Source organism: Pyrus communis, chromosome 11 (assembly GCF_041283825.1).
Source record: "Pyrus communis isolate YQ-2024b chromosome 11, ASM4128382v1, whole genome shotgun sequence".
NCBI lineage: Eukaryota > Viridiplantae > Streptophyta > Magnoliopsida > Rosales > Rosaceae > Pyrus > Pyrus communis.
In genome coordinates, this window is record NC_142575.1 from 7,640,694 (window position 1) to 7,666,615 (window position 25,922).

General features: G+C 35.2%; 2 protein-coding genes and 2 long non-coding RNA genes across 4 annotated transcripts; all 4 read right to left on the reverse strand.

The window, feature by feature from the left end:
- On the reverse strand, positions 1-2,610 carry LOC148692826 (uncharacterized). The gene is made up of 3 exons (XR_015953687.1): positions 2,520-2,610; positions 2,311-2,399; positions 1-723 (listed from the first exon to the last, which is right to left on the reverse strand). It is a non-coding gene; the product is annotated as an uncharacterized LOC148692826 (long non-coding RNA).
- Positions 2,611-6,126: 3,516 nt separating this feature from the next.
- Positions 6,127-9,636, reverse strand: LOC137741814 (beta-glucosidase 13-like). Its single transcript, XM_068481532.2, has 13 exons — positions 9,369-9,636; positions 9,106-9,175; positions 8,873-8,931; positions 8,660-8,735; positions 8,449-8,526; positions 8,205-8,292; positions 7,848-8,103; positions 7,566-7,681; positions 7,257-7,474; positions 7,131-7,162; positions 6,934-7,036; positions 6,655-6,763; positions 6,127-6,569 (listed from the first exon to the last, which is right to left on the reverse strand). The coding sequence occupies exons 1-13, from the start codon at positions 9,546-9,548 to the stop codon at positions 6,341-6,343; spliced, it is 1,614 nt and encodes a 537-aa protein (XP_068337633.1). The 5' UTR covers positions 9,549-9,636; the 3' UTR covers positions 6,127-6,340.
- A 6,258-nt stretch (positions 9,637-15,894) lies between these two features.
- On the reverse strand, positions 15,895-18,647 carry LOC148692827 (uncharacterized). Its single transcript, XR_015953676.1, has 3 exons — positions 18,414-18,647; positions 18,205-18,293; positions 15,895-16,617 (listed from the first exon to the last, which is right to left on the reverse strand). It is a non-coding gene; the product is annotated as an uncharacterized LOC148692827 (long non-coding RNA).
- A 3,376-nt stretch (positions 18,648-22,023) lies between these two features.
- LOC137741744 (beta-glucosidase 13-like) lies at positions 22,024-25,533 on the reverse strand. Its single transcript, XM_068481466.2, has 13 exons — positions 25,266-25,533; positions 25,003-25,072; positions 24,770-24,828; positions 24,557-24,632; positions 24,346-24,423; positions 24,102-24,189; positions 23,745-24,000; positions 23,463-23,578; positions 23,154-23,371; positions 23,028-23,059; positions 22,831-22,933; positions 22,552-22,660; positions 22,024-22,466 (listed from the first exon to the last, which is right to left on the reverse strand). Exons 1-13 carry the CDS (start codon positions 25,443-25,445, stop codon positions 22,238-22,240), a joined length of 1,614 nt encoding a protein of 537 aa, XP_068337567.1. The 5' UTR covers positions 25,446-25,533; the 3' UTR covers positions 22,024-22,237.
- Positions 25,534-25,922: the final 389 nt, after the last annotated feature.

Below are 25,922 nucleotides of genomic sequence, written 5' to 3' on the forward strand. Positions count from 1 at the left end.
TATAGAAATGAAACATATGAATGCTCCCCTACCATTAAACGAACAAGATTCTCATACAACAAGTACAACAACAAACGAACATAAGGTCAAATTTAAAACCACGTATACAACTTTAGAAACTCTAACAACAATCACTAAAATGACCACCAATCCAAGCACTTGAGTAGTTGTTGTGATAGATAGTTGCAACATACTCTATATACAGGCCAAACAACATCAACCTTTCTCACGCCACCCTTATAGGCTAGAATAACAACACATACTTTCTTATCAACAAAAACTTTTTTTCTCTTTTTTTGTTTTCCCTTTCGTTTTTTCTTTTCCCTTATCTCTTGTTTTTTTTTCTTCTGTGGGACAAAGTGGAATGGACTCGATGCGGGTAGAAATGAGGTGTCGCAGCATGCCTGGTGGGTGTGTTAATGCAAAATCAAATTCATGGGTTTATCAGATCACGACACAAGTTGGTCAGATCGCGACACATGTGAGTTTGGTAAGGCAAAAAATGACTGAAGTAGTTCGATGTCATCTCGTTTCGTGGTCTAGCAACAAGCAGTAGTGGTAATTGGGTTCGTCGGGAACGGAAGATGAATTTGCAGCAGCATTATCTAGGCAGCGTGACATGCACAACGACGAATATTGTGTGGGTCGATACGAATGCAGTAGTGCAACCCAAAGTTAGTGGGAACAGTGGGTGCAAGATTGCAATACCACCATATGAAAGCACTGGAGCAACAAAGAGTTCGTCGATCAGCGAATTGGACAAATTCATTAGCAACAGCACCCAAGAAAACCTAATACATAAAAATATCTAAAGGAAAAATTAGTATATAGTCCCTAGTTACTAATGTTCATTAGCTAAAACCTTATTGGTTTTCAAATTTTGATCGAAGTTCCTAACATTAATGTATTAATGAATTTACATGTAAGTTACATAGTTTTTTAAAATAAAATTAGTAATTGATTTAGGATTTTAATACTCACACCCTTATTAACTCCTAATTAATTTTCAATTCAAAACATTTCCAAAATAAAAAAATAAAAAATTAGAGTAAGTTTTACCCATTAATTTTTTTTTCATAAAAAAAGAACTTAATTCTTTAATCTTAAATCTACCCATTCGTATAATTTTTTTAATTTTTTTAATCATGAATGTACCCATTCTTAAATATATCAATTTGTTACATGTGAAATGTATTATTTTTTAATATTGTAACCATTTTTTAATGTAAAATCCATTCATTTTTTTTCCTAATCCATTTTCTAAACTTATATGGGTACACTATATTTCATTTGATTTGATAATATATCCATGTCAAGTTTAATTGAAGAAATTTAAAAATGTTATTAAGCCTAGTATCTTTTCTTTTCTTTTTTTCTTTTTTTGTAGTGTTGAAAATATGTACCATTGTTTATATATACATATAATGCAGTGGAGAGTATAATCTATCCTTTAATATTTCAAATCCCACTAATTATAGATTTTATTTAAAATCTCATTAATATAAACAACTACTGACACACCGCGATCCGGAACGTCCACTTGGACTCCGAATCAAGCTATGTTGGCCGACACCTGGAGGGTGAAGACTCCGTAAAGTGTAGTGAAGTGGAAAATATGATTAAATTTAAACCTAAAAGTGCCTAAATGTAAGAGTGCGCTAGTGAGCGGGAATGAACCCATTTCATGTGATGTCAGAGCATAAGTAAAGTACAATAAAGTAGGATGAGAATTATACCGTTGGGTGTAACAATGTTTGAATGTTTGAATTTGGAGAAACGGACGGCGGATTCGGAATTAGCTCATCGAAATACGTTAAGAAGGGTCTCGGGCAATGTTTGTAAAAAGTCAATGAAAGGTCAACGATCAACCCTAAAAAAAGTCAACCGAGATGCCCCGATGGTCAACCACGTTAGAACTTTGGAATTTCACTAAATGGGTGTCAAAAAGGGACTCGGGACGTCGAAATTAGCCTAGAAGGGTTTCCGGGAATTTTCCAGAAAGTCAATACAAATAATATTCCCTGAAATATTCCTTAGAATATTCCTTATTTTTGGAATTGGGCTAGGCCGGAACAGTGACCCAAAGGTTTGGGCTTAAGACTTGGGCCGGGTTTTGGGCTAAGTTTAGGCTTCGGCCTTCTTTTTTTTTTTTTTTTTTTTTTTTCTTCTCCAACCGGTTGCCACTGCAACCGTCGGATTATGGAAATCCCGCCTAAGAACAAAACGAGATCCAAATAGCTTGATTTTTCAACTATTTTTCACACTCTTCCTATCAAAATGAAGATAAACGAGTTTAGTTTAGGATTATACCTTCCCCTCCAGTCACCTGTGGTCGAAGTTGGCCTGAAAAGGTCTGCAACTCACGGCATACATCATCGGAAAACCGGGGAAGAGTATCTCTGCGTTCAAATGTCACCCAAAATCCTTAAGAGCACTAGAAACGTAAGGTAAAACATAATCCACGAAGATTTGGGTGGTTTTTTGAACCTACCCACATGGAAAATTTTCGAGGTTCTCACCGGGAAACATGGAGGTCATAGTCTGGGTTTGTGTTGGAAACTCGAGATCTGGGTATGCAGCTTCACGACTAAGAGATGATGTGGCTTCGGCTTTATGGTCGTTATGCTCGTTGGAGATGATGGTGGATGATGGACCTTGCCGGAGCAACGCCGTGTGTGGGGGTCTTGGGTTTCTTTGCATTTGCAGAGAGAGAGAAAGAGATAGAAAAAGAGACAGAGAACGGGAAAGGATGAGAGAAGGAGATAGTTTGAGGGAAGAGAGGGACAAAGTGAGGTGGCAGTGTGGGATAGGTCCGAGAAGACTGACAGGGAACACGGGTGTAAGGGAAGGAGTGGGGTGTGGGCCCTAAATGGCTCACAAAACAATACAAAATATCTTCTAAAATGAAATTACCAACTTGACCTCGGTATTCAATGTATCGTAAAATTTTAACCGTAACTCCGATCCCAATTCCGCTTTCGCCTACGCGTTCATCGCGTTTTCTCTCCTCCATCTTCCCTCCTCCACTGACCCCATCCCCGCCCAGTCCCTCTTCCAACAGTGGATTCCACCGTTGCAGTGAGATTGACGGCGACGAAATTTGTAGCTATGTGGGTTTGACGTACGTACATGCCGCCGACTTGCAGCGGCAAGGATTACGAATCGTCGATGGTAAAGGACTCAACGTCATCTTGGCAAGTGAGATCGAGCTTGGCATGGCTGTCGAGGACAAGGTTGGTGAAGTGAAGTCTATGACTTGTATCTTGAAGATGATAGCGGAGCCGACGAGGTCATGGTGGTTGGCTATGAGGATCTTCGCAGACTTGTTGGAAATGAAGAAGACTAGTGTTTGATCACGGGTTTAAAGCATGGATATGTGTTTGGTTACAGAAATGACAAAAGCACTCGGATTGACAAATGTTAAAAAAATTTTAGGCCACACGAATGATCAGTGAAATTGGGTACTGACCAGTATGTACTGACGTATTTTCCTTATTCACGTGCTAAAAAGAGAATACTAATGTTATTAATTAGGCACACAAACTGACCATACATTTTGCAACCGTTAGACCTACATGTGTTAGACAATGTATATTTTTTTTTTAACAAAAAAAAGATACTATTTACAAGAAGGGATGGGAAGTCGTTCTACCTTGAATAAATGATGTAGGTAAACTTCCTTACTTCTCGTTTGACTTCGACTCTCTCTTGTCCGTGGTGCTACAGTCTTATTTTTCGAGTTAAAGAACAAGTAAATAAAAGCATGATTAAATTGATAGAATCTCACTTAGTATTACGATTTAGTAATATTCCTCTTCATTTCTAAGTGAAAGGTCTTAGGTTTATTTCTCGCCAAAGGTGAATTTGAACTACATTATTGCTAACACATTGTGATACTAAGCTCACCCCTTCCTTCTTAGTGTAAATGATATCGTTTGTTAAAAAAAAGAAAAAAATAATAATAATAGAATCCGGTTTTGTTCAGCTGACACCGTACTCTTCTTTCTTTTTCTCGCTGGTCTAACCAATGTTCACCCAAAGAAGTAGATCTTCTTCTGATGCAAAATCTTACATAGGTTCCGATAGTAACCCCATTTTCTTATCTGCACAGTCTTCAAAGTTCACTACAACCCATAAAAACGGAGACCAATTTGATCAATTTCACATATCTCTACCAATCACAGCCACACAATGATGCAGACAAATCGACGAACACAATTCTACATCCATTTCGATCCCACCTATGATCGTGCGAGACTGGGAGTCTCATTGCCAAGAGAGTCCCCACTGTTTTCTCTTTTCTTTGCATTCAAATATAAATTTGTAATCAAAGAAATGTACTTATAAAAATCCATCAAAATCATAAGCCAAGTCCACAAAAATCCTTAAAAATCCATACAGAAATCTCTAAAAATCCATATGGAATTTGTAGAAGCTCTCAAATCCTATCATTTTTTTTAAGCAAATGATATTATTTATAGGGGGAGGGGAGCAAATTCTCACAATGTGCTAACCACAATATGATTCAAATTCGCCTTTGGCGAGAAACGAACCTACGAACTGTCACTTCTAAGTGATGAGGATACCACTATATCGTAGTAATAAATCTATTACTTTAAAGTTTTTTTTTTTTTTTTTTTTTTTAAAAATCATCCTAAATCCTAAATTGACTACACCCCCCTAAATTGGTTAAGGTGAATTTAATTACTATTTTTATGTAACAATAGTTTTCAGATAAAAGTAAATTAACGAATTAGCCATAAGTAATTAGCTTTATGACTCAAACTTGACCATTGATAAGGGCTAATTTCATGGTAAAAAATTTGTGTCTAAATTATGAGAATTGTAGAATTCAGATTCCCATTGTATACTAAAAGTTTTCTAGAATCAGAGTAAGAATAGTACTGATGTCAAATATGTTTTTTACCATTAGCCTTGTGATTCCTTCTCTAGAAAGCATTTCTACTAATAAGCGCTTAACTGTTCAAAACACCATTTTGCATTTTCATCTTTGATGTCGTTTCTAACCAGAGATAACTTTGAAAGTTAATACGTGCAAGAATTGGGAAGTTAATACATTTTAAAGAATTGGACAATCTTAATTAAATTCCATCCAACTAAATAAAATTTAATATGAAAATATTAACAATCGCCTACAAGAATGGAGTTTTGCTCTCAACATTATGCAAATGAAAATACACACTAAGAGAAGCCTTTGAAATTTTCGTTTTTCCCTAGATATGCAGTTCTGACAAAAATGCAGTTTTGCTTGTTTTTAATTGAAAAATTGGAAGGATTGATCGTGTAGAAAATTATGAAAGTTTGACATTATAATTTTCAGTATCTTAGCTTTCATGTCCAACTAGACTTGTGTCCAAATTCGTATGCAAAGTCGATTATCTATTAAAAATCATCCAAGAAAAAATGGTGTGATGTGTGTTATATCGTGAACCATTCTTGATGAATAGGCTATGGTGGGGTATTAAGGAGATAAGTTCTCCATGGAAGTATCTACACGCAGAGCTCAGCGAATATGACAGAATATGCGTGTGGCAGAGCATTATCTTTAGTTGTCATTGGTTAGAGTATTTATAGATGTCTTGAGAGCTCTTGTAGGGAAAGTAATCATAATTAAATTGGGAGACTATCTATGAGGAAATCTACTATAAGATATCCAATCTTCCTAGGATGATGTTGCCTATTTCCTAATATATCCTAATTTGACTTGAATTAGGGTTATCAAACTTGGTTGGCAAGTAATATCTTCAGTGGGCTTAAGCCTAGTATGTCGGACTAAGAATGTAGGACTATGCTTCATGGGCTATGAGCATTTTGATCATTTTTGCTACCCAGGTGCCATGTGTCACGGTTTCAGAAAATTATGGTCCCCCACATTTCAAATGTTTTTCGATGACTCACTTGCATTTTTACTAAAAATTGATTCCAAAAACATTTTCACTAGAAACGCTTTCAGCCATTTTAAACAATTCAAAATAAACCCTTAGTATATTTTGGTTAAGGAATCACTAGCTAGTATAATGTGGCCTAAGGCCATTGATTATCTATGCCAACTTTTTGGTCAAAGCCCACTAAGGGTAAGTGTACAGTTTAATTGAACACTCAACATTCAAAAACATTTATTTTCATAAATAGTACATTACATTCATATGGAATTCAACTGCGGAAGAGGCACTAGCCATAATGGCAACACAAATATAGAGAGACACACACTAAAAACATATACAACAAACTCATAACGAGTTGTTGCAGCTTATTCCAAATCAGAAGGAGTGAAGCTGAAAAAACTAAAAACAAGCCCCACAACATTCATCATTTGAAGTTACACTTGATAAAGAAAATCAGTGTCTCCAACATTATTGGCCAAAATATTTGAACTTCCTTTGCGCTTCTTGAGGAAATTTTTGAACCAATGGGTCGAAAGTTTTGGGTACCTTTGGAGCCCGTCAAAATCCACATAGTTAATACCAAATCGAACTGTGTAGCCTTCACTCCATTGAAAGTTGTCTAAAATTGCCCATGCAAAGTATCCTTTCACATTACTACCCTTCCTGCACCACAAAATAAATAAATAATGACTTGATATCACTGTAAAAATGCAATATAGTCCTAATTAGTATTTCAACAAGCACTTACTTGATTGCTGCTTGAAGGTAACAGAGGTGGCGATTGTAGTAGTCAGTCCTATTGGGATCATGGAGGGCTTCCTCTAGTGATAAGGTGGAATCATTGAACTCATCAACGCCTGCAATATAATTCATTACATATGTATTTAGTACTTTCTCTCAAAAAGAGAGATGTAGTTGGTTTTAAATTTAGATTTGGAATTACTCATCTGTATTTTACATCAATATATACATATATATGTCAAAAATTAAAAAGTGAAATTAAGTGAGGCTTAAAAGCGTCAATTACCATTCTCAGTAATGTAAATGATTGGATCACCATACTTATTCTTCGTGTAGAGTACAAAATCGTGAATTCCTTTTGGATAAACATATAACCAGTCTGAAGCAGCCTGTAATACCATTTGAAGATATTTGAGATGGTTAGGAATTGTATAAAATTAATCCTCCAAATACAAATAACTTAACCTGAAATTTGATGTGTACCTGAGGACCAATAGGAATGCCATCACGTTCAGCTGCCATAACATAAATGAATGCGATCAATATTAGAATGTAATAATTCTAAGATATTAAATAATTAGTCGATAAAAGGTTTTCATTTGTACTCACTCATTGTGATAACATGTGGATCGTATAAGTAACTTGCAGGTTTAGAATAATTCTTAGGTACATCAGTTGCATATAGAGCAGTATAATAGTTCAATCCAACAAAATCAAAGGACCCAGTTAACATCTTGGATTCTTCTTCCGTGAATTTTGGCAATCGTTCTCTAACAAGGTATTGCATGGTGTACGGGTAGTCACCTCTTGTAATTGGATCCATAAACCTACAAAGATGTGAAAATTCCAATAATCAACTTTATAAGTCATAAAAAAGAAACATAACCCACTTGATTTATAAATTAATAATACACTTGCCATCCAAACATAAAATCCATAGCTCGATTTGCAGCATCTATATCTTCCTTTGCATCTGAAGCAGGCTCAAACCAATGTGACAGTAGTGTTATTCCTATCACCCCATTTTGATATGCCTACAAAGAAAATTCAGAAAATGATTTGATGTAGTGCCATACAAACTCCAAACTGTTTACCTCGCTATACAAAAGGTTTCCTCTTGTGGTGGAACCTAATACTAGTCACTCGTGGAGATTTCAGACCAAAAAAAAAAAAGGGAACTAACTAGTTAATTCATTATACCTGAAATTTATCTTTGTACACTTTTACAGTAGCTGCATGAGCAAGGAGTTGGTAGTGTGTTACCAAATAGGGTTCAGTAGCCGAATCTCCACCAAGGCAGGTTGGGTCTTGCCAAGCAGAGCATCGTCCCGGTGCGTACATCCCGATTGTATATGCATGGTTACTGAAGGTGTATGGCTCATTCAACGTGATCCAGTGCTTCACCCGATCACCAAAAAGTGAAAAACAAAGTTCTGCGAAGTCTTTAAAGTCATCGCTGCGTGTCCAAATTTCAAAACATTTTTGTTAGATGTGGTACGTTTTATTTAATTAAGCAAATGACCAATATTACACTTAAGATAAAATTCGTTTACTTACACAATACGAGGGCTTAAGAAACCACCATAAGCATCTTCTAACGCTTGGGGAACATCCCAATGAAAGATTGTCACAAATGGCTGTATGCCTATATATAACATTATCAGAATGAAAAAAAAAAATTCAATACTTTGATTCAATATTGTTTTATGAGTGCACGGTATTAAAATTATATATTAATGGACGGGATGATATATGAGATTAGATGGGATGGATGATATGTGAGATTAAGTAGCTTTATCACCATTGCGAAGGAGTTCATTGATGAGATTGTCGTAGTATTCAATTCCTTTCCTGTTGACACCCCCACTTAGCGTGCCATCTAATAATTAGAACAAAATAGTCAAGTGAGTTAATATACCTATCTATATATCGAAATCGAATTAAGTAAAACAGGTTAATCGATGAAGTAATTGGTCCCAAATCAAGGATATGGAGGCGGATGTCAACATTACTTGGCAACAATCTGGACCATGAGATAGAGAACCTATAAGCATCCAACTTCATATCCTTCATAATTGCTACATCTTTCTGTAATGACAAGAAAGGCATACATAATTATAAGAAAGAAGCTAAAAATTAATTATGGATCTCATGTTCAATGTGCTCTTCAACTTCATAGTGGGAATTTAGGGTTTGGAGAATAATATTATTCCTTGATTGACAACCTTATAGAGGTGGTATTGATCAATGGCGACATCTCCATTGCTGTGATCATCGATTTTTTCTGTCATTAACCGTAGAAGATTTTATTATTTGGAGCATAAAGATGGTAGGACTCATAGAATGCGAACTATTATATATGTCCATGTAGTGCATGTATAGTCCATATGCATCGAAAATATACAGCATATACTGCATGCCCAAGGGTATTTGCTGATAATATGTAGAAGACTATAACCTGGATGGTCGTGGGTGAAGGTGTCCCATATGCTTGGTCCTCTACCATCAACGTTCCATGCACCTTCTACCTGAAATATGCATATGCGCATTTAAACTGAAGATGTCAATATTCATGCTTGGAATCAAACTGAAATGTGCATGTGCATATATATATATGCTATAGTTTTTTCTGACATTGAAATCAAATTAGACCTATGTGATTATATGAAACTCAAATTAATTAAAGGGTAATTAAATAGCTAAGCCCTAGCAGGGACTGGCCTGGTAAGCTGCTGTAGATCCACCAAAGACGAACCCTGGTTTTAGAGCATCAAACTTGGTCCTGTCAAGTGAGTTACAGACAATGGGTTTATCTGGCTTAGCAGCTTTGGTGTTTGTCAATGCAAAGCCATTGAGTAGCAAGACACACAAGAGCAAAGAGCCTAACTCATGCATTGCCATAGTTAACTGGAGGGGTTTTGGTGATCGAGATAGCTAGGTTGGTTCTTCCCTGCATATTGCATGGGGTTTATATAGAGGGCTACGTACCACGTCTAGACGTGAGAATAATTGATAAGCATTTATTTACTAAAATTTGATAAACACGTGCAGGCTTTAAAAAAGTGAAGACCACTGAAAAGTGCAAAGCAAAATATACTTTTGTAACAATAATAATTAAATATGAATACGGTTGGGATAATACATATTTATACAAAAAACTAAATATACTTTTGTAACAATAATAATTAAATATGAATACGTTTGCAATATTATATTTTTTTTTGTAAGTAAACAATTTCTCAAGCATGTATATAACGTAAAACTTTGGTGGATTGGTTATGGGAAATATATCAAGGAATGGAATTAGGTAAAGAGAAATATTTAAAAAAAAAAATTAAAAATTGAAAAGTGGAGAAACGCAGTTCAAGATACTGTAGGATATGACATTTTTTCATCCTTCGACTTTTTATCCAGTTGGGACCTCACTAGCAAGCAGTGGCGGTACGCACATGCATGGAATGGACCAGAAAAGTTAGAATCCGACCTCGCCGGATCTTCTTTATGAAAATAAAAGAGATTATATTTTCTTTTATGTAAAAGAGATTATATTTTTTTTTATATGTCAAAATTGACAGCACACAATCTATATGCTAAATCATGTAGAATTGACAAATCGATTAAAACTTACATCTGCTTTCAAATTTTCTTACATAACATTCTCCTTAGCATAGACATCTCCTTTGAAAATGCTCAAATTTAATAAATTATCATACAATTTATTTGACCAATACATAAATTAATACAATTTCAATATTTCAACGTGGTGTATGTGAGAATTGAAATTTCTTGATCTATTTTGAAAAATCAGCCCATATATGAGGTGTGGAAATGTAGTTTACTCAACATGCTTAAAGATATGGATTGAGGACACTCTCCGGATCCTCTTTGTGAGGATTCCGGAAATTCTTAAATGGCGTCCGTTCATTATATATTGTACAGTCATAAATCATTTTAAATATTTTTATTTAAAATTAAACAGAAACAGTACCTTAAGAAAACTGACCGCACAATATACGATAAACGAAGATGATGCGAGGATTCCCAGGATTCTCACAAAGAAGATTTGGAGAGAATCCTCACAAAGAGGATCTGGATAGGATCGTCATACAAAGATATGTACCAGCTGAAGAGTATTTTCTCTCTTTTTCCTTTCTTAAAGCATTCAAACCCCACTGCAAGTGACACCCATCCGAAGATGGGATTCCATCTAGATTCAAATTGTGGAGACCCTAGGGATGGAATCCCCTCACAAGACATAACCCTAACTCCTTAACGACAATGACAGCTTTGATGTGACTCCATTTTTCATGACAACAACTCATCAACTTTACCAAAAGAAAAGGAAGGGAAAGAGTGGGAATCTGATTCTTCATTCCACATGTGGAGTAATAGAGCTGAAATGCACGTTGAAGAAAAAAGTGTCGTGGCTAGTAATTTTGTGCCGGGGTTTTGTATACCCGGTGATTCGAATGGGTAGTGCGAGGTTTAGAGTTTGCTGGAAGAGGGAAGACTTCGATTGGGAACGGATTTTTCAATCTAAGGGCATCTTGTCTTTGTGCACACTAGATTTGGCCAGATTTTTTATTAAGAAACTGAAAATGGTAGGATAAAAATGTCAATATAGATGGCTCCAAGGGGGTTAGTTTTTAAAATTTCTCTAATAAGTATTGTTTGGAGTGTACGAGAAATGACACAACATGAGGAGGAGATAGAAGTTCCTTCCCAAACAAGAAGGCTAAAGAGAAGATTGCTAGCACCCTATAGAATTATTTACTTACCAAAACGATAACACTAATGCTATTAATTAGGCACACAAACTGAAAACATATATTTGCAATAGTTGGGCCTATATGTATTTTTTTGAACAAACGATATTGTCTACACTAAGGGGATTAGGGAGTGAACTAAGAGCCTAAGCCTCAAAATAGGCTAGTAATAGTATGGTTCAAATTTGTCTTTGACGAAAATCAAACCTAATACCTCTCAAATTCGCCTTTAGAGAGTGTGGTAGTAATGTTGTTAATTTTGTTTGTCTAAATAACTTAACTATTAAAAGAGCAAATGGTTTATTTCTCAAATATCCATGTTTTTAATGAAATACGTTAATTACTATATCGAGGAATACATAATGAGATAACATATCCTGAGAGTGCATAACTAACTTTTAAAATTCTAATTAATTAGGTATATACCATCAGAGCATAACTAACTTTTTTTTTTTTTTAACGGACGATAGTACTCACACTAAGGGGTGAGAGAATGAGTTAAGCCTTACAATGAGCTTGCCATAATAATGTAGTTCAACTTCGTTTTTGGCGACAATCGAACCAAGGACCTCTCACTTACTGGTAAAGATGAATAGTATTAGATCGTAGTACTATGTGGCAGAGTAGAACTAACTTTAACTTTAAAAAAGAAAAATACATAGTTTCTCTTTCCTTTTTTGAAACTCTTCTGACTTCATCTTCCACAAGCCACCAGAATAAAGAAAACCCCAGCAAAACTCTCCTCCCTTGCTTTTAAATTCCTAAGGATATCATTATCCCTCGTAAACTTGGGTTTGTTAATTGGTAGCTATTGGAAGGCTATTAATTTATTCTCGGATCGCCGTTGCATATGTAAAGTGGCCTGAAATGCTTTACTCGTACTTTCCAATAATAAGATTATTGTCTTTGAACAAGGGAAATAGGATTGAAGTTTTGAGTCTTGACAATTTATTAAGAAAAAAATTATTTATTGATACAAAACCCTCCATCCAAAATCTTCTTGGTCAGTACGAAAATAATTTATTTCTATAATTTCGGTTGGTTGGGGTTGGGGAAGATGGGAAGGGGTTAAAATAAAATCTGGTTCTTTCACTCGGTGTGAAAAATTAAAAATTAAGAACTGCAATGGTGAACTGAGGAAATTCGAGGGAAACAACGATGGGGAGTTTTTCTGTTGATAATTTATTTTATTTTTTTTGAACAAAAACTCGATAAACACGGGCAGGCTTTAAAAAAGTGAAGACCACTTAAAAGTCCAAAGCAAAATATGCTTTTGTCACAATAATAATTAAATATGAATACTGTTGGGATAATACATATTTATACGAAAAACAAAAATACACACGCACACACACAGATATATATATATATATATATATATATATATATATATATATGTGATACATTTTCATCTTTAGACTTTTAACCGAGTTGGGACCGTACTCCACTAGCAAGCAGTGGCGGTACGTGCATGCATGGAATGGGGAGATTTTTCAATGTGATCCGAATACGGAATGATACATCATGTGTCATTATACAAATGGTAGGATATGTATGTTAAAAATTTAATAATTCAAAAAATAAAATTTCTCACTACTTATATAAAAACACGTGGTGTACTATCCGTGTGCCAGTCACAATGAAATTTTTTTCCATGGAATAGACTAGAAAAGTTAAAAGTATTTCAATGAATTTATATTGATGAAACCCTTCAACAATATTTTTGGAACGTGGCCATTGATTCTTCTTGCGAAATGTTTTATACAATCTGTTAACACCAATCAACACCCGGTTATCCAACTCGCAATGAACTATATGTAAGCACATGAATGCTTTCTTTAATCAAATCACCTTCGAATAACTAATTAATAGTTTTACCTATTCAGGTTCAGTCTAGAAGTTTTAGAATTGAATTACCGATAAGGTTTTACAAATTTTAAACTGCAGACTGAATATTAAATTATTTTTCTAGTTCAATTGATTGCTTCAATCCGTCAACGGGCACAATTCGTGGTTACCTTACATTTGATAACGGACATAGCCCGTAATAGAATTTGAGACTTTTTATCATGTTCAGATTATTAACGGACATAATGCCCGTGATTGATTGTAATTTATCATGTTCATCGACCGTGGTAGATGAGTTTTTTTCTTCTAGTGTTCTAAGCTTAGATCTGTGTATGTTTTTATATATTTAACGTGCAAGTTGTGTGTTGTAATTGGAATGAACTTCTCTTAATTGTTTTACTATTTTATTCGTAAAGCTTATTTAGGAGAAGGATTTGCATAGAAACGGGGAGGTGTCTCAAAGCAATCATGCAATTGCATGTATAAAAGTTACAACGCATGACGGCCTGCTGGGTTTAGAAAACGGCAGTCGCATTGGGGCCTCTGTTTCACATACGTTCCTCTTCTTATTTTTGGCGGGGCTATGCTATATATAGACTATTTCTGATTATGGTGCTGGTAGCATGTAAGTTGCGAATCGCAGTGGCATAACAGAGTATGAAACTAAGGGTATTGTTTAATCAACCCAAATTTAGCAGAAGAAAAAGAGATTGTTGAGAGGACGACATACTAAGGAAAGCATCTTCGTTGACTCAGTTCTCGTATATATATATTGAGTTACAAGTTGTGTTTATAATAAGTGGCCCTATAAGACTTAATATGCAAAAATATAAAACACCCAAATAATAAAAGAAAGGGGATACTTGATATGAATCTAATTTTGTGAGTCATTTTTGAGATAAGTCCAATTCTATTCCATGACAGTTTTTTTTTTCATTTTCATACGAATTTACTCCTAAAATTACTTATAAGTAATCAACATTATCCCTTGATTTTAGGATTAGTATTTGTGATAAGTTTTACCTATTTGAGGTTTAAAGAATAAAATTCCCTTAATGACAGGATAATTGTTGGAATAAAATTACTTCCTATATATCTCCAAGTGAGGATACGCCTCTTCATTTCTTCTTCATTTATCTATTATTTCTTTTTAGTTTGTTATCTAAAACCTTTTTCTTAGTTAGGATTTATCATTTGCCTTGCAAATCTTCTCCTTCTTAATCATTGTTCAGTTTTCCTCTTCTCTTCTCAGGCTTCCACTATATATGAAATTTGATTCTGTTTGATCAAAGAATGGAGGTCGGTTGGCTTCTTTCATCAAATTGCTTGTTGTGTTAAATTAGTTAATTTCATGGTCAAAATTGGATCTTCATTTGAGTTGTATTTTTACTCAAATTAATTGATTTCATGGCCGATATTAATCTACCTATATCACAAGATTTTGTTATACAACCTACCTCTATTATAGGTAGATTATATTTTTCTGTTTATTATCTATCTCTATCATAGGTTGCTTCTATATGTTTTCCTATATTACGTAGTAATTTATCTTGCTTATGGGTAGGTAAATTGTGTATTTGTCTTGCTTCTATATGTCATCTAAACGACATGAGTTTGACAACAAACAAATGCGAATGCATGCTCCGTTAGAGCACTTCTAGTGTGCAAAGGCACCCATTGGCAATAGGTAATTCAATCCCCTCCAGTGAATAGTAACTGCCTTTAATGAATAGTAATTGTCTTTTGCATCTCTACCCTTAAACTGAATAACCATGGCAATAGACAATAAAATATTAATATTTTTTATGTTCTAAAAAAAATTTTATTTTTTAATTCGGATAACTGATCTCGTCACGTCCATGTATCATTATCCGAAAGTACAATTTTTGAATATATTTCGATAAGATTTTTAACCAATTTTGTTGCATGACATGCCCTTCCATGTTTAGAATTGTTGAAAATATTGAAATGTGGTGTAAGGTAGGAGAAAATGGTAAGGTATTTATAGAAAAAAAAATTATAATTTTTTGAAATTTTTTTGAAATTTTTTCAGATTTTAATTATTTTTAAAATTTTATTAACTTAATTTAGCTAAATTGTTGGATTATAAAAAAATTTGAAATCCAACAGTGCAGATTATGACACGTGCCCCTCGAAATATTTATGTTTTTTCATATTTTTTAATTTTTTCAATGGAAAAATCTAGACCGTTGATCTAGAAATCAAACGGTGCAGATTCAACTGCTATTTAGTGGGCTGCAACGTGGGCCCCACTGCCTGAAATCTTATCGGTAACGCGCCCCCCACTCGTGTGTGTTATACACACACCTGACGCAAAAATTTTTATACTTGCATCACTCTCCCTCAAGCGCTCGAGCCTTGGACTTGTGCCTGAGCTCTCCCACGGGCTCCCCCTTAATCCAATCGCCCAAATGGGTGGCGGGCACTTTGGTAGGGGATTGGATTGCAAATGGGGCCTGTCCACAGGACAAAAGAGCCCGGTAGAAGGGCTCTTAGGTGGATATGGAGGCAATCATATTCTATTTGGCGTTCTCCAACATATAGATATTGTAAGGCAAACATACTTTGTAGCATATTTGGGTAGGCATATTCATGCAATTAGATGTTGGGAATATAGAAATGAAACATATGAATGCTCCCCTACCATTAAACGAACAAGATTCTCATACAACAAGTACAACAACAAACGAACATAAGGTCAAATTTAAAACCACGTATACAACTTTAGAAACTCTAACAACAATCACTAAAATGACCACCAATCCAAGCACTTGAGTAGTTGTTGTGATAGATAGTTGCAACATACTCTATATACAGGCCAAACAACATCAACCTTTCTCACGCCACCCTTATAGGCTAGAATAACAACACATACTTTCTTATCAACAAAAACTTTTTTTCTCTTTTTTTGTTTTCCCTTTCGTTTTTTCTTTTCCCTTATCTCTTGTTTTTTTTTCTTCTGTGGGACAAAGTGGAATGGACTCGATGCGGGTAGAAATGAGGTGTCGCAGCATGCCTGGTGGGTGTGTTAATGCAAAATCAAATTCATGGGTTTATCAGATCACGACACAAGTTGGTCAGATCGCGACACATGTGAGTTTGGTAAGGCAAAAAATGACTGAAGTAGTTCGATGTCATCTCGTTTCGTGGTCTAGCAACAAGCAGTAGTGGTAATTGGGTTCGTCGGGAACGGAAGATGAATTTGCAGCAGCATTATCTAGGCAGCGTGACATGCACAACGACGAATATTGTGTGGGTCGATACGAATGCAGTAGTGCAACCCAAAGTTAGTGGGAACAGTGGGTGCAAGATTGCAATACCACCATATGAAAGCACTGGAGCAACAAAGAGTTCGTCGATCAGCGAATTGGACAAATTCATTAGCAACAGCACCCAAGAAAACCTAATACATAAAAATATCTAAAGGAAAAATTAGTATATAGTCCCTAGTTACTAATGTTCATTAGCTAAAACCTTATTGGTTTTCAAATTTTGATCGAAGTTCCTAACATTAATGTATTAATGAATTTACATGTAAGTTACATAGTTTTTTAAAATAAAATTAGTAATTGATTTAGGATTTTAATACTCACACCCTTATTAACTCCTAATTAATTTTCAATTCAAAACATTTCCAAAATAAAAAAATAAAAAATTAGAGTAAGTTTTACCCATTAATTTTTTTTTCATAAAAAAAGAACTTAATTCTTTAATCTTAAATCTACCCATTCGTATAATTTTTTTAATTTTTTTAATCATGAATGTACCCATTCTTAAATATATCAATTTGTTACATGTGAAATGTATTATTTTTTAATATTGTAACCATTTTTTAATGTAAAATCCATTCATTTTTTTTCCTAATCCATTTTCTAAACTTATATGGGTACACTATATTTCATTTGATTTGATAATATATCCATGTCAAGTTTAATTGAAGAAATTTAAAAATGTTATTAAGCCTAGTATCTTTTCTTTTCTTTTTTTCTTTTTTTGTAGTGTTGAAAATATGTACCATTGTTTATATATACATATAATGCAGTGGAGAGTATAATCTATCCTTTAATATTTCAAATCCCACTAATTATAGATTTTATTTAAAATCTCATTAATATAAACAACTACTGACACACCGCGATCCGGAACGTCCACTTGGACTCCGAATCAAGCTATGTTGGCCGACACCTGGAGGGTGAAGACTCCGTAAAGTGTAGTGAAGTGGAAAATATGATTAAATTTAAACCTAAAAGTGCCTAAATGTAAGAGTGCGCTAGTGAGCGGGAATGAACCCATTTCATGTGATGTCAGAGCATAAGTAAAGTACAATAAAGTAGGATGAGAATTATACCGTTGGGTGTAACAATGTTTGAATGTTTGAATTTGGAGAAACGGACGGCGGATTCGGAATTAGCTCATCGAAATACGTTAAGAAGGGTCTCGGGCAATTTTTGTAAAAAGTCAATGAAAGGTCAACGATCAACCCTAAAAAAAGTCAACCGAGATGCCCCGATGGTCAACCACGTTAGAACTTTGGAATTTCACTAAATGGGTGTCAAAAAGGGACTCGGGACGTCGAAATTAGCCTAGAAGGGTTTCCGGGAATTTTCCAGAAAGTCAATACAAATAATATTCCCTGAAATATTCCTTAGAATATTCCTTATTTTTGGAATTGGGCTAGGCCGGAACAGTGACCCAAAGGTTTGGGCTTAAGACTTGGGCCGGGTTTTGGGCTAAGTTTAGGCTTCGGCCTTCTTTTTTTTTTTTTTTTTTTTTTTTCTTCTCCAACCGGTTGCCACTGCAACCGTCGGATTATGGAAATCCCGCCTAAGAACAAAACGAGATCCAAATAGCTTGATTTTTCAACTATTTTTCACACTCTTCCTATCAAAATGAAGATAAACGAGTTTAGTTTAGGATTATACCTTCCCCTCCAGTCACCTGTGGTCGAAGTTGGCCTGAAAAGGTCTGCAACTCACGGCATACATCATCGGAAAACCGGGGAAGAGTATCTCTGCGTTCAAATGTCACCCAAAATCCTTAAGAGCACTAGAAACGTAAGGTAAAACATAATCCACGAAGATTTGGGTGGTTTTTTGAACCTACCCACATGGAAAATTTTCGAGGTTCTCACCGGGAAACATGGAGGTCATAGTCTGGGTTTGTGTTGGAAACTCGAGATCTGGGTATGCAGCTTCACGACTAAGAGATGATGTGGCTTCGGGTTTATGGTCGTTATGCTCGTTGGAGATGATGGTGGATGATGGACCTTGCCGGAGCAACGCCGTGTGTGGGGGTCTTGGGTTTCTTTGCATTTGCAGAGAGAGAGAAAGAGATAGAAAAAGAGACAGAGAACGGGAAAGGATGAGAGAAGGAGATAGTTTGAGGGAAGAGAGGGACAAAGTGAGGTGGCAGTGTGGGATAGGTCCGAGAAGACTGACAGGGAACACGGGTGTAAGGGAAGGAGTGGGGTGTGGGCCCTAAATGGCTCACAAAACAATACAAAATATCTTCTAAAATGAAATTACCAACTTGACCTCGGTATTCAATGTATCGTAAAATTTTAACCGTAACTCCGATCCCAATTCCGCTTTCGCCTACGCGTTCATCGCGTTTTCTCTCCTCCATCTTCCCTCCTCCACTGACCCCATCCCCGCCCAGTCCCTCTTCCAACAGTGGATTCCACCGTTGCAGTGAGATTGACGGCGACGAAATTTGTAGCTATGTGGGTTTGACGTACGTACATGCCGCCGACTTGCAGCGGCAAGGATTACGAATCGTCGATGGTAAAGGACTCAACGTCATCTTGGCAAGTGAGATCGAGCTTGGCATGGCTGTCGAGGACAAGGTTGGTGAAGTGAAGTCTATGACTTGTATCTTGAAGATGATAGCGGAGCCGACGAGGTCATGGTGGTTGGCTATGAGGATCTTCGCAGACTTGTTGGAAATGAAGAAGACTAGTGTTTGATCACGGGTTTAAAGCATGGATATGTGTTTGGTTACAGAAATGACAAAAGCACTCGGATTGACAAATGTTAAAAAAATTTTAGGCCACACGAATGATCAGTGAAATTGGGTACTGACCAGTATGTACTGACGTATTTTCCTTATTCACGTGCTAAAAAGAGAATACTAATGTTATTAATTAGGCACACAAACTGACCATACATTTTGCAACCGTTAGACCTACATGTGTTAGACAATGTATATTTTTTTTTTAACAAAAAAAAGATACTATTTACAAGAAGGGATGGGAAGTCGTTCTACCTTGAATAAATGATGTAGGTAAACTTCCTTACTTCTCGTTTGACTTCGACTCTCTCTTGTCCGTGGTGCTACAGTCTTATTTTTCGAGTTAAAGAACAAGTAAATAAAAGCATGATTAAATTGATAGAATCTCACTTAGTATTACGATTTAGTAATATTCCTCTTCATTTCTAAGTGAAAGGTCTTAGGTTTATTTCTCGCCAAAGGTGAATTTGAACTACATTATTGCTAACACATTGTGATACTAAGCTCACCCCTTCCTTCTTAGTGTAAATGATATCGTTTGTTAAAAAAAAGAAAAAAATAATAATAATAGAATCCGGTTTTGTTCAGCTGACACCGTACTCTTCTTTCTTTTTCTCGCTGGTCTAACCAATGTTCACCCAAAGAAGTAGATCTTCTTCTGATGCAAAATCTTACATAGGTTCCGATAGTAACCCCATTTTCTTATCTGCACAGTCTTCAAAGTTCACTACAACCCATAAAAACGGAGACCAATTTGATCAATTTCACATATCTCTACCAATCACAGCCACACAATGACGCAGACAAATCGACGAACACAATTCTACATCCATTTCGATCCCACCTATGATCGTGCGAGACTGGGAGTCTCATTGCCAAGAGAGTCCCCACTGTTTTCTCTTTTCTTTGCATTCAAATATAAATTTGTAATCAAAGAAATGTACTTATAAAAATCCATCAAAATCATAAGCCAAGTCCACAAAAATCCTTAAAAATCCATACAGAAATCTCTAAAAATCCATATGGAATTTGTAGAAGCTCTCAAATCCTATCATTTTTTTTAAGCAAATGATATTATTTATAGGGGGAGGGGAGCAAATTCTCACAATGTGCTAACCACAATATGATTCAAATTCGCCTTTGGCGAGAAACGAACCTACGAACTGTCACTTCTAAGTGATGAGGATACCACTATATCGTAGTAATAAATCTATTACTTTAAAGTTTTTTTTTTTTTTTTTTTTTTTTTTTAAAATCATCCTAAATCCTAAATTGACTACACCCCCCTAAATTGGTTAAGGTGAATTTAATTACTATTTTTATGTAACAATAGTTTTCAGATAAAAGTAAATTAACGAATTAGCCATAAGTAATTAGCTTTATGACTCAAACTTGACCATTGATAAGGGCTAATTTCATGGTAAAAAATTTGTGTCTAAATTATGAGAATTGTAGAATTCAGATTCCCATTGTATACTAAAAGTTTTCTAGAATCAGAGTAAGAATAGTACTGATGTCAAATATGTTTTTTACCATTAGCCTTGTGATTCCTTCTCTAGAAAGCATTTCTACTAATAAGCGCTTAACTGTTCAAAACACCATTTTGCATTTTCATCTTTGATGTCGTTTCTAACCAGAGATAACTTTGAAAGTTAATACGTGCAAGAATTGGGAAGTTAATACATTTTAAAGAATTGGACAATCTTAATTAAATTCCATCCAACTAAATAAAATTTAATATGAAAATATTAACAATCGCCTACAAGAATGGAGTTTTGCTCTCAACATTATGCAAATGAAAATACACACTAAGAGAAGCCTTTGAAATTTTCGTTTTTCCCTAGATATGCAGTTCTGACAAAAATGCAGTTTTGCTTGTTTTTAATTGAAAAATTGGAAGGATTGATCGTGTAGAAAATTATGAAAGTTTGACATTATAATTTTCAGTATCTTAGCTTTCATGTCCAACTAGACTTGTGTCCAAATTCGTATGCAAAGTCGATTATCTATTAAAAATCATCCAAGAAAAAATGGTGTGATGTGTGTTATATCGTGAACCATTCTTGATGAATAGGCTATGGTGGGGTATTAAGGAGATAAGTTCTCCATGGAAGTATCTACACGCAGAGCTCAGCGAATATGACAGAATATGCGTGTGGCAGAGCATTATCTTTAGTTGTCATTGGTTAGAGTATTTATAGATGTCTTGAGAGCTCTTGTAGGGAAAGTAATCATAATTAAATTGGGAGACTATCTATGAGGAAATCTACTATAAGATATCCAATCTTCCTAGGATGATGTTGCCTATTTCCTAATATATCCTAATTTGACTTGAATTAGGGTTATCAAACTTGGTTGGCAAGTAATATCTTCAGTGGGCTTAAGCCTAGTATGTCGGACTAAGAATGTAGGACTATGCTTCATGGGCTATGAGCATTTTGATCATTTTTGCTACCCAGGTGCCATGTGTCACGGTTTCAGAAAATTATGGTCCCCCACATTTCAAATGTTTTTCGATGACTCACTTGCATTTTTACTAAAAATTGATTCCAAAAACATTTTCACTAGAAACGCTTTCAGCCATTTTAAACAGTTCAAAATAAACCCTTAGTATATTTTGGTTAAGGAATCACTAGCTAGTATAATGTGGCCTAAGGCCATTGATTATCTATGCCAACTTTTTGGTCAAAGCCCACTAAGGGTAAGTGTACAGTTTAATTGAACACTCAACATTCAAAAACATTTATTTTCATAAATAGTACATTACATTCATATGGAATTCAACTGCGGAAGAGGCACTAGCCATAATGGCAACACAAATATAGAGAGACACACACTAAAAACATATACAACAAACTCATAACGAGTTGTTGCAGCTTATTCCAAATCAGAAGGAGTGAAGCTGAAAAAACTAAAAACAAGCCCCACAACATTCATCATTTGAAGTTACACTTGATAAAGAAAATCAGTGTCTCCAACATTATTGGCCAAAATATTTGAACTTCCTTTGCGCTTCTTGAGGAAATTTTTGAACCAATGGGTCGAAAGTTTTGGGTACCTTTGGAGCCCGTCAAAATCCACATAGTTAATACCAAATCGAACTGTGTAGCCTTCACTCCATTGAAAGTTGTCTAAAATTGCCCATGCAAAGTATCCTTTCACATTACTACCCTTCCTGCACCACAAAATAAATAAATAATGACTTGATATCACTGTAAAAATGCAATATAGTCCTAATTAGTATTTCAACAAGCACTTACTTGATTGCTGCTTGAAGGTAACAGAGGTGGCGATTGTAGTAGTCAGTCCTATTGGGATCATGGAGGGCTTCCTCTAGTGATAAGGTGGAATCATTGAACTCATCAACGCCTGCAATATAATTCATTACATATGTATTTAGTACTTTCTCTCAAAAAGAGAGATGTAGTTGGTTTTAAATTTAGATTTGGAATTACTCATCTGTATTTTACATCAATATATACATATATATGTCAAAAATTAAAAAGTGAAATTAAGTGAGGCTTAAAAGCGTCAATTACCATTCTCAGTAATGTAAATGATTGGATCACCATACTTATTCTTCGTGTAGAGTACAAAATCGTGAATTCCTTTTGGATAAACATATAACCAGTCTGAAGCAGCCTGTAATACCATTTGAAGATATTTGAGATGGTTAGGAATTGTATAAAATTAATCCTCCAAATACAAATAACTTAACCTGAAATTTGATGTGTACCTGAGGACCAATAGGAATGCCATCACGTTCAGCTGCCATAACATAAATGAATGCGATCAATATTAGAATGTAATAATTCTAAGATATTAAATAATTAGTCGATAAAAGGTTTTCATTTGTACTCACTCATTGTGATAACATGTGGATCGTATAAGTAACTTGCAGGTTTAGAATAATTCTTAGGTACATCAGTTGCATATAGAGCAGTATAATAGTTCAATCCAACAAAATCAAAGGACCCAGTTAACATCTTGGATTCTTCTTCCGTGAATTTTGGCAATCGTTCTCTAACAAGGTATTGCATGGTGTACGGGTAGTCACCTCTTGTAATTGGATCCATAAACCTACAAAGATGTGAAAATTCCAATAATCAACTTTATAAGTCATAAAAAAGAAACATAACCCACTTGATTTATAAATTAATAATACACTTGCCATCCAAACATAAAATCCATAGCTCGATTTGCAGCATCTATATCTTCCTTTGCATCTGAAGCAGGCTCAAACCAATGTGACAGTAGTGTTATTCCTATCACCCCATTTTGATATGCCTACAAAGAAAATTCAGAAAATGATTTGATGTAGTGCCATACAAACTCCAAACTGTTTACCTCGCTATACAAAAGGTTTCCTCTTGTGGTGGAACCTAATACTAGTCACTCGTGGAGATTTCAGACCAAAAAAAAAAAAGGGAACTAACTAGTTAATTCATTATACCTGAAATTTATCTTTGTACACTTTTACAGTAGCTGCATGAGCAAGGAGTTGGTAGTGTGTTACCAAATAGGGTTCAGTAGCCGAATCTCCACCAAGGCAGGTTGGGTCTTGCCAAGCAGAGCATCGTCCCGGTGCGTACATCCCGATTGTATATGCATGGTTACTGAAGGTGTATGGCTCATTCAACGTGATCCAGTGCTTCACCCGATCACCAAAAAGTGAAAAACAAAGTTCTGCGAAGTCTTTAAAGTCATCGCTGCGTGTCCAAATTTCAAAACATTTTTGTTAGATGTGGTACGTTTTATTTAATTAAGCAAATGACCAATATTACACTTAAGATAAAATTCGTTTACTTACACAATACGAGGGCTTAAGAAACCACCATAAGCATCTTCTAACGCTTGGGGAACATCCCAATGAAAGATTGTCACAAATGGCTGTATGCCTATATATAACATTATCAGAATGAAAAAAAAAAATTCAATACTTTGATTCAATATTGTTTTATGAGTGCACGGTATTAAAATTATATATTAATGGACGGGATGATATATGAGATTAGATGGGATGGATGATATGTGAGATTAAGTAGCTTTATCACCATTGCGAAGGAGTTCATTGATGAGATTGTCGTAGTATTCAATTCCTTTCCTGTTGACACCCCCACTTAGCGTGCCATCTAATAATTAGAACAAAATAGTCAAGTGAGTTAATATACCTATCTATATATCGAAATCGAATTAAGTAAAACAGGTTAATCGATGAAGTAATTGGTCCCAAATCAAGGATATGGAGGCGGATGTCAACATTACTTGGCAACAATCTGGACCATGAGATAGAGAACCTATAAGCATCCAACTTCATATCCTTCATAATTGCTACATCTTTCTGTAATGACAAGAAAGGCATACATAATTATAAGAAAGAAGCTAAAAATTAATTATGGATCTCATGTTCAATGTGCTCTTCAACTTCATAGTGGGAATTTAGGGTTTGGAGAATAATATTATTCCTTGATTGACAACCTTATAGAGGTGGTATTGATCAATGGCGACATCTCCATTGCTGTGATCATCGATTTTTTCTGTCATTAACCGTAGAAGATTTTATTATTTGGAGCATAAAGATGGTAGGACTCATAGAATGCGAACTATTATATATGTCCATGTAGTGCATGTATAGTCCATATGCATCGAAAATATACAGCATATACTGCATGCCCAAGGGTATTTGCTGATAATATGTAGAAGACTATAACCTGGATGGTCGTGGGTGAAGGTGTCCCATATGCTTGGTCCTCTACCATCAACGTTCCATGCACCTTCTACCTGAAATATGCATATGCGCATTTAAACTGAAGATGTCAATATTCATGCTTGGAATCAAACTGAAATGTGCATGTGCATATATATATATGCTATAGTTTTTTCTGACATTGAAATCAAATTAGACCTATGTGATTATATGAAACTCAAATTAATTAAAGGGTAATTAAATAGCTAAGCCCTAGCAGGGACTGGCCTGGTAAGCTGCTGTAGATCCACCAAAGACGAACCCTGGTTTTAGAGCATCAAACTTGGTCCTGTCAAGTGAGTTACAGACAATGGGTTTATCTGGCTTAGCAGCTTTGGTGTTTGTCAATGCAAAGCCATTGAGTAGCAAGACACACAAGAGCAAAGAGCCTAACTCATGCATTGCCATAGTTAACTGGAGGGGTTTTGGTGATCGAGATAGCTAGGTTGGTTCTTCCCTGCATATTGCATGGGGTTTATATAGAGGGCTACGTACCACGTCTAGACGTGAGAATAATTGATAAGCATTTATTTACTAAAATTTGATAAACACGTGCAGGCTTTAAAAAAGTGAAGACCACTGAAAAGTGCAAAGCAAAATATACTTTTGTAACAATAATAATTAAATATGAATACGGTTGGGATAATACATATTTATACAAAAAACTAAATATACTTTTGTAACAATAATAATTAAATATGAATACGTTTGCAATATTATATTTTTTTTTGTAAGTAAACAATTTCTCAAGCATGTATATAACGTAAAACTTTGGTGGATTGGTTATGGGAAATATATCAAGGAATGGAATTAGGTAAAGAGAAATATTTAAAAAAAAAAATTAAAAATTGAAAAGTGGAGAAACGCAGTTCAAGATACTGTAGG

Excerpts from the sequence above, each read along its gene's own strand:
- LOC137741814 (XM_068481532.2), bottom strand. The coding sequence starts at position 9,548 with ATGGCAATGCATGAGTTAGGCTCTTTGCTCTTGTGTGTCTTGCTACTC. Across the intron at positions 9,176-9,368 it reads GATCTACAGCAGCTTACCAG|GTAGAAGGTGCATGGAACGT; the intron begins GCCAGTCCCTGC and ends TGCATATTTCAG. Across the intron at positions 7,682-7,847 it reads TGTACAAAGATAAATTTCAG|GCATATCAAAATGGGGTGAT; the intron begins GTATAATGAATT and ends TTTTCTTTGTAG.
- LOC137741744 (XM_068481466.2), bottom strand. The coding sequence starts at position 25,445 with ATGGCAATGCATGAGTTAGGCTCTTTGCTCTTGTGTGTCTTGCTACTC. Across the intron at positions 24,829-25,002 it reads CTTCACCCACGACCATCCAG|AAAAAATCGATGATCACAGC; the intron begins GTTATAGTCTTC and ends GGTTAATGACAG. Across the intron at positions 22,934-23,027 it reads GCATTCCTATTGGTCCTCAG|GCTGCTTCAGACTGGTTATA; the intron begins GTACACATCAAA and ends ATGGTATTACAG.